At 47.6% G+C, this 9,208-nt stretch overlaps 1 protein-coding gene across 1 annotated transcript; it reads left to right on the plus strand.

Annotated features, from left to right (window-relative positions):
* The first annotated feature begins 281 nt into the window (after nt 1-281).
* LOC146809655 (uncharacterized) lies at nt 282-7,699 on the plus strand. Its single transcript, XM_085614366.1, has 2 exons — nt 282-320; nt 6,556-7,699. Exon 2 carries the CDS (start codon nt 6,777-6,779, stop codon nt 7,569-7,571), a length of 795 nt encoding a protein of 264 aa, XP_085470492.1. The 5' UTR covers nt 282-320; nt 6,556-6,776; the 3' UTR covers nt 7,572-7,699.
* Nucleotides 7,700-9,208: the final 1,509 nt, after the last annotated feature.

Genomic DNA, 9,208 nt, shown 5'->3' on the forward strand with positions numbered 1-9,208 from the left:
AACACTCAATTACTGGATGATGTTATCAGTGATGTAATTTGAGAAGTCATCAGTAATGTCACTGACCATGTCATGAGCTTTGTAATATGTGAGGTAATGAGCAGTGCATTGCGTGGGAGTTATAGTTAGCTAGTTGCCTTGGTTGGTGAAGATTCCTACCAATCTGGAAGTGTGTTATAAGGTATGCGGAGGCAGTGGTCAGCGTCACCTAGACCTTTTTTATGTTTATGCATGAATATGACGAAAGCACTAACACATTTAATATTTAACTTTACAGAACGTCTTCAACGAGAACGGCTTCAGGAGAGATCTGCTTAAAGGTGAATAAGATTTTTTTGGATTGATTTATTTTGATAGATAGAGAGTTATTGAGTAACGAATTAAAGAATGCAAAAAAAGTGTATTCGTTTTAAAACATATATTTATTGAAGTAAAAAGCGTTCTTTTAAAATATTTGTAAATTAAAAGTTAAAAATATATTTACATTTTTTAGAATAAGGTAGATTGGGTAATTTTCTGTTTATTTCATATAAATTAAATACAATGGAAACGATTTACAAACAAAAAAAGGAGATTTCCGCATTGATTTTTCATTTTTCGAGCATGCGTTGTAACAAACAGCGTGTTAAATGTACTTTTAATTGATTGCATACAATTGTCGTAGTGTTTGCTTTGTTATAAAAGGTTGCTGGGTCATGGTCTTTGTGTTGTGAAAATGTTGTTGTAATGGTGTGGGGAGTAAATGTAAATGTAAATTTGATACTTGTATAGCGCACTACTCACCCGCAAGGGTCTCAAGGCGCTTGTACGAATACCGCTGTGGAACCCATCCTGGCTTTCCCTGTGAGGCGTCCACTCCTGGGCACCCCCAAGGTGGAGGCCAGGCATCCTTAGCGTTGTGGGGGCCTTTGTGGAGATTAAGCAAGCTATTGCCCAGAGTTGCAGAGTGGGACTCTATGATTGGAATAGGCACTGAGGTGAGAATTATCAGGTCCGTGGAATTTTTTGAGCCCAAGACCCGCCGAGGCGGGGAATTGAACCCTGGTCCTGGGCTAGACCTCTGCATCAGGGTCTGCCGCTCTAATCATTGAGCCACACTTCTCCATTTGAGTGTTTGGCTGAGGGGTAACATTGTATATTCTCAAAAGTGATATGATGCTCACTTCAGCTGCTGTCATGAAAGTTTCAGGGTGATCCGTCAGGCAGAGGACGAGAACCAGGGGGTGCTTAAAAACACGTTTTCCCATTGTTAATTCCCAAATGACCTTTAGACCTGGCTATAGCCTGAATTGCAGAACGGATATAGCCAAAATTTGGCAGGAAGGTAGATGTTGGTCCAAGGAAGTGCCTTTTTGTGATTTGGTATAAATCCATTCAGTAGTTTTGGAGTTATTTTAATACATTTCCAGTTATATATATAATGACACAGTGGATCCATGGCCCCTCTCTATCTCTTGTTGAGATCTGATTGGCTGCCAGCACTTCAAACCAGGAAGTGTTGGCAGCCATCTTGTGACATGTTCAACTGAATCACAAAAAAAACAATTTTAAAAAGAAACAGGGCAGGGTAGAAACACCATGACCCCCTAGGCCTCTTAGGGGTGGTAGGGGAGGTTCCCGCAAGGCCAAAAAAGCATTTGAAAAAAACAAAAATTGTCAGGAGTGATGCTGGATGCGTGACGTCTGCCAAAAATGTTTAAAAAACAGCATGGTCCTCTGTGCTTTGTTTCTAATCGCCCGAGTGGGTCAGGTGCCGGCAGCATATGAAGGAGGGAGGCACACAGAGTCCCCTTCCTAGGATACCTAAAGCCTCGGGCACCGCCATCTCTCTGGGGCTAAATCTAATATTAATGCGAGTGGGGCTCCTGCCTCCACAGCCCCGGGGACCACCACCTCCCTGGTACAAATAGTTAGAAAGTAGGGGGGCCACCTCCTGGAGCCAAAGATGGCCCTGGGGACCGCCACCCCCCATAGCCAGCTCCTGCAATGTCCAAGTGTACCCACTACAGGGACATTGCTGTTTGCTATGGCTTGGCAGTAGCATTCCCGCTCCTGCTAAGCCAGGGAGCGGTCTCTCGTGAGAAAGTGGTGAATTATTCTCTACTCGCGTGAGTTTTAAACAGAGTTTTAAATATAGTGATTTCATATTGGAACTGGTGTTACCTTGATTGTGTTTTGCACTTTGCACATTGTGGTGTCCTGATGTGTCCGGTCGGCCCCCTGCGCTACTGCATGTTGCAGGGTGCAAGCGAGGATTTATTTTTGCGACTGGACGTCTCACGACCTCCATCTTGGGAGGGTGCCGGGCTAGTTGTCAGCGTGAGTAATCACAATAAATGAGAGCCCTGATGGGGACACGCAGCGGTGTCTCGTGAGGAACTCAGGAATTTTTCTCTACTCGCTTGAGTTTTAAACAGAGTTGATACCGATTTTATATTGGAACTGGTATTACCTTGATTGTGTTTTGCACTTTGCACATTGTTTCCTGGTGTACCTGGTCGCCCCCCTACGCTACTGCATATTGCAGGGTGCAGGTGAGGCTTTGTTTTCACGACTGGACCCCTCACAACCACCATTTTGGGAGGTTGACAGGCTAGTTGTCAGCCGGAACAATCACAATAAATGAGAGCCCTCGGACGCGCACAGCGGGCACGCCAAAGGCAAGCCCGTCTGCGCTCATCCACACCCAGCCAGGCCCAGGGGCCAGAACTACTGCCATTGGAGGTCCCAACAAAGGATTAAGTACTCGGCGGACGCGTTACATAAACTATCACAGCCTATCCCGAAACTTTGTAGGCACAACATTGATGTAGACTGGAAGCCGCTAAAATGTGGGATTTGTGGCAAGCACTTTACACCAATAAACCACACAAAGTATCAGGTGAGAAACTTGCTTTTGCTTCTACTAAATTGTAGGTCATTGATTAAACACAAGATTTATAGGTCATTGATTAAACACAAGATTTATGGGATATTGAGGGAAGAAATGCCCGACACCCTGTTTCTTGACTGAGACATGGCTTAACGAGAGCTCCACCCCAGATACTCTGGATGCACTCCTCGAAGACTACGAGATACTAAGACAAGATCGAGTAGGGCAAAGAAGAGTGAATTGCGATAATCTATAAATCCTCAATGAAGTGCAGCATAAAGGAAAGAAATATAGAGAAATGCGAGCCTTTCCTTTTCACACTTTCTGCTGAGGAAGATAAAGGCATAGCAGGCTTTCTAATGTACTGCCCACCAGGTCCAGCAGCTCAATTTGTGGTGAGTCTGGGGGAGAAAGTGGTCTAACCAGCTCTATGCTATAACAATTTCCTCATCCTAGGCAATCTTAAAATACATTTTGATAATATGAAGAACCTGGAAGTACAATCTATATGTAAGGACCTTATGACATCCAACCTAGTGCAAAAAGTGAATATGCAAACTCATCAAGCGGGCCAAATTCCAGATCTTATATTTACAAACTCAATGGAGATCGGGGTAGGGACACAATGGCCAGTTCCTCGGTCAGACCACCACTTAGTCCCTTTTACCGTACCCTCTCATAGACCCATGACTGAGAGGCCTGTGCAGAAAATCACATGCAGGAAATGGACCAGATTCAACCCGAACTCATTCGCACCGGCATTGCTGAAAAATAATCTTAAACTGGAGAAGAATATAAACATAGCCAATAGGCAACTCGAGACATGGATAACTGATGCACTAGATGAGATAGCACCCTGGACCACTAGGAGCTCCAGGAGATTTAAAGCATCAGTGCCATGGTTTAATGAAGCACTGGTTAGAGCCAAAGAAGAGTGTGAACAGCTTGAGCGCAGGTGGTGGAAGGACTGTTGTTGCAAGTCAAAAGGGGGATATAAAATAGAACTAAAAAAATACCATGCCCTAATTAAGAAAATACAATGTGATTTTTATATGGAAAAGATTGAAAGGGCCAGCAACTCCTCCAAAGAAATGTTCTCCAGACTGAAATCCCTCAAATCACCCAAAAACTTAAATAACGCAGCAACCTCCTCAATGGAGAATTGCAATAAAGTGGCCGATTACTTTGCAGAAAAAGTGTCAAAAATATATGACGCTTTTCCAGCAGAAGCACGTCAGGGCAAGAACCCAGACAGTAGACCGGATACAATATTCGAGGGAGAGACCCTTGACGAATTTAACATGCAGAAGTTAGAAGAACTGAAGATCACAGCAAGCGGAATTAAATCCGGAACCCCATTAGATCCAGCTCACCCAGAGATACTAATGCGGGGAGGAAAGATCATTAGGCCATATGTCTCTGAGGTAATAGCACGCTCCTTTCAGCTGGGAGAAGTTCCCTTAAAATGGAAGCAAGTAACAGTATGTCCACAAAAATAAAAAACGTCAAAAGATCAAGCGGTATTAGAAAATTTACGCCCCAGCCTTTTGTTGCAAAAAATGAGGAGAAAGTAACGAATAAGCAGCTAACTAATCATATCAATACGAATGATCTATTTCACCCCTCATAATAGGGTTTGAGAGCTGTACACTCCATGGAGCCGGCACTGCTCCTGGCCGCTGAAACAGTGAGGCAATATGAAGATGAAGGGCCGACGGCTGCAATGATCCTGCTAGATCTCAGTGCGGCCTTTGACACCATCTCCCATGGCCCTCTCCTCCAAAGATTAGAGAAATGCATTGTTAAGAGCACTGCACTGCTCTGGATGACATCTTTTCTCTCCTCGCTGAGTTTTCAAGTCACTCAACAGACACACACACCTAAGAGTTTCCCCCATCTCAGGGAGTCTCACATGGATCAATTTTGAGCCCCACACTATTTAACCTGTATGTGGGATGACTTGCAGAGCGAGTGGAAGGCCATAATGTGACCATTGTGTCATATGCTGACGATACTCAGCTGATTGTGATGCTGTCTCAAAACCCCAAACAGATAGCACACCAATTCTCCAGGTTTCTGGAGGATGTAGCAGCATGAATGTCCAACCATTGCTTGAAGCTCAATGGAAACAAAACAGAGGTACTGATCGTGGGTAAGGCCCCAACCATTTGGTCATCAGCTTGGTGGCCTGAGACGTTAGGCCAACTACCAACCCCGAAAGCAGAAGTAAAAAATCTCAGAGTGTGGTTCGACTCCAAACTAACATTCGACAGCCAAATCCTGAAAGTGGCGGGGAAATGCTTCAGGATCCTTAAAGTCCTGAGAAAACTTCATGACCTATTACCGTCTAGTGCAAGGAAAACTATAGTACAAGCCTTGGTTAGCTCCCAAATGGACTATAGCAATGTTCAATATCTGAGTGCGTCCCAAAAAGGTCTGACTAAACTTCAGTCAGTACCAAACGTGGCAGCTCACCTAGGGCCTCATGTAGGTAAATAAATTTTACCGGTTCTTAAATACCGAGCCGTACCAAATCGGTAAATTAGAATCGGTAAGTTATATGTAGGTAAAAATTCGGTAACAGTTACCGATTCGGTAACATTCGGTAATTACGAATCGGAATTCACCGAATCGGTAAATACCGAGGTGGTATTTACCGAATCGGAAAATACCGAGGTGGTAGTTACCGAATCGGAAAATACCGAGGTGGTAGTTACCGAATCGGAAAATACCGAATCGGTATGTACGGATTCGGTAAAGAAAATCACATGACTTGACGAAACAGCGAATCCAGTGCAACGACAGCCCACCCAACCAGGAACTGCCCACACCCAGGCAGGTGTACATAATTAGCCGAAGTGGCCACACCCAGGCAGGTGTACATAATTAGCCGACCCTGGAGAGGCTTGGAGTGCAGAGGAGAGGCAGGGAGCCGTTGCATGTGCGAGCGGGTAAACGAACAGCATGTCCAGCCAGAGAACACAGAAAGACGGAGGGGAAAGGAGGAGGAAGCTGAAATTTAGCCCCAAGGAACTCCAGGTGCTGGTGGAGGAGGTCGTGAAGCAGCACCAGAAGCTGTTCGGAAGGCAATCCCTGCAAGTGCCTGAGGTGGAAAAGCGCAACATATGGCTGGCCATCCAGGCGCAGGTCAATGCTGTGGGAGTGACCCACAGGGACATTGAGGTCCTCAAAAAGCGCTGGTATGACCTCCGGATTGTAACCAAGAGGAAGATGGGCGACATCCAGAAGGAGGCCAGCCAGACCGGAGGTGGAACCAACAGGGCACCTGCCCTCACCGAACTGGAGGAGCTGGTGGCGGCCACAATCGAGCAAGAGAGCGTCGTGGGACTTGGGGACGCCGACAGCTCTGCCAGAGCCGCAACACACCAAGGTAAGACGAAAGCACAGCAATGTAGCCCCCCCAACCCCTATCCCACATCCCCCAAATGTGAAACGAGAATCACACTGCAGTCCACACGTGTCAGTGCAGACAGGCAATGCATTCCGGGAGATGTAGTCAGGGCAACACTAACCATGACGTAAATGTTACAGGGCAACAAGGCATGTCACGCACTCGAGGCACAATGAGACAGGGGACATATTGGAATGTGAAATGATTTATTGTGACGCTTGCAATGCAGCCCTTCGGGGACACTGAGCCAATGTTGTATTTCTGTCCACAGATGTGACATCATGCAGGACAGGGCATGCTGCAGGAGAGACGGCACACCGGCCACATAAATCACCTCTAGCCAGCACAAGTTCAGACCAGGGAGCAGGCCCACTGGCAGCCGCACCAACACAGCCAGCCTCGCCGCACACAGAGCCAGCATCACCTCACCGAGAGCCAGCATCACCTCACCGAGAGCCAGCATCACCACCACCAGAGCCAGCATCGCCACTCATGTTCGATTCACCGGCCACATCTCCGCTTGCAGGCGTGAGAATGAGGAGGCATCCAGCAGCCAGGCTACGAGCCTTAGACACCTCGTCAGACGACAGCATGGGACCAGAAGACCGCACCGGGCCCCAGGAAGGGAGCCATGCCACTGTGCCCCACACCTCACAGGCAGCACAGACGGAAGCAAGAGGGCGCCGCAGGTCGCGTGTCCAGAGTCCACCAGCACCCACTGACGGCCATGGTGTCTTCTTGGGGCTCGAGGGCCAAATGTTAAAGCAACAGCGCCTGCAATCAAAGGCAGTCATGTCAGTCCAGAGGCACATGCGGGTGATGAAGACAACATTAGTCAACATGGACACTAACATTAGCGGCATGGCTGCGGGCATTCGGGACATGTCCCAGTCTATCCAGCAGTTGTGCAGCAAATTAGATGCTGACATCGAAGCACGGCGCCGGGAACGCCAGAGAAGGGACACTACCAGCAGGGCACTCAACCGTCTGGCAACTGCCACTTCTCTACTGTGCCGGCGCTCTGTGACGATGCAGGAGGGCCTACCACAGTGCTGCAGCGACCTGTCTCGGGGGATGGTGCAGGTGACAAGTGCACTAGGGGTGCTATTGACTAGTCAGGCGTCGACAACTGCTGCAGGGGATGCTGCGGAGAGCATCGACACCAGCAGCAGCATCACACCCCCCGTCCCAGAAACACGCAGGAGCAGCAGGCGGCTTGGGGTTGGCTCTAGTGAGGATGCACAGGCCGTGCAATCCACCACTGCAGCGCGTATGCGCAAACATTGATGTAGCCCTGCCTAGCCACTTCACAATGGGTGACGTAACCCTGGACATACTATAGATGGTATATTGCCAGATTGGCCTGATCATGTGTTCATGGCGTGGTGCCACATTAAAACTACGTCATGACTGCTCACAACTCGCTGTGTCCCCTTACTTACTCAGAAATAGTTGGATGTGATCTCTGCCCGTCTCTCTCTCCCATCGATTGCAGTTGGCACTCTAGCTGCGTTGCCCTCTGGCTGGCCTGACTCATCCTCGTTGTCCTCAAAATATGTTAGTTCCACATCTGTCCCTTTTTTCGTGGCAAGGTTGTGCAGCATTGCACAAGTGGCAATAATCTTGCAGCAGGTGATGGGTTTGTACTGGCGTGCGCCTCCGCTCTTGTGCAGGCAGCGGAACCTGCTCTTCAGTAGTCCAAACGTACGCTCCACCACATTGCGTGTTGTTTTGTGTGCCACGTTGTATCGTCTCTCACTCTGGGTTGCTGGGTGTAGGTAGGGAGTGAGGATGAATGACCGGCATGCATATGCACTGTCGCCTGGATGAGTAAAAGGGAACATTCAGTAACATGCCTCATGACAATATGATTTGCAGGTTTCAAGGGGCGTCACTGTTACTTACCTAGCAGGTATCCCTCTCCGAATTCTCCGGCACTCAGTCGTGTGTATATCCCACTATTCTGGAAGATGTAAGAGTCGTGGGTGCTCCCAGGAAACTTTGCAACAATATCTGTGATGATGTTCCCTGCATCACAGATCACCTGCACATTGATGGAGTGGGTGGACTTCCTGTTCCTGTAGATGTGCTCTGTATCAGCTGGTGGACAGATTGGGATGTGGGTACCATCAATACAGCCGATGACATGGGGGAACTGTGCCATGTGATAAAAGTCAGTTTTTGTTTTCTGCAGTGCAGCCTGTGTGTTCGGGAAGCTTATGTAGTGGTGCATTCTCTGCATCATGGCATCCAGGAACTTCCTGAAGAAACGTGACAGGCAACTCTGGGATACCCCACCCACCGCAGCTATCACCACCTGATAACTGCCGGATGCCAACAGATGTAGGCTGCAGAGCACCTGCACATGTGGGGGTATGGCGTGCGCCCTTCTTATTGGATGGTCCAGGAGTGGCTGTAGGTCCCTGATTAAGTCCATGATGGTTTCGGGGTCTAGCCTGTACCTCTCATGTATCTCTGCATCAGTCAGCTGGAATAGTGTGATGCGCTGTCTGTAGATTTGTTCCTCCCGTCGCCACACCCTCAGTCCTGCTGCCTGTAGACGTAGGCGCCTTGCAATGACGTACATAGCGGCCATGTTGTCCACGCTGTTGCATTTTGGGTTTGCTTTTATCCATTGTTGATGGTTACCACCTGCTTTTAATCCGTGTTAATTACCGACTCTTATTTACCGATTTTACTGGATTTCTTAATTACCGAGTGCTCCTAAATGTCATTTTAAAATTTTACCACTTCATATTTACCACTTCATGTTTACCGAATCGTTAATTATGTATTCGGTAAATATGAATCGGTATTTTAGAATTCGGTAAATATGATTCGGTATTTACCGCCTCATATTTACCGAAAAGTGGTTTTTGGACTCCTACATCTCACTTGTCTGAAAACCGGTCGGTAACGGCATT

The sequence above is a fragment of the Triturus cristatus genome, chromosome 7 (genome assembly GCF_964204655.1).
Source record: "Triturus cristatus chromosome 7, aTriCri1.1, whole genome shotgun sequence".
NCBI classification, from domain to species: domain Eukaryota; kingdom Metazoa; phylum Chordata; class Amphibia; order Caudata; family Salamandridae; genus Triturus; species Triturus cristatus.

Coding starts and splice junctions, on each gene's coding strand:
- LOC146809655 (XM_085614366.1), top strand. CDS start 6,777: ATGTTCGATTCACCGGCCACATCTCCGCTTGCAGGCGTGAGAATGAGG.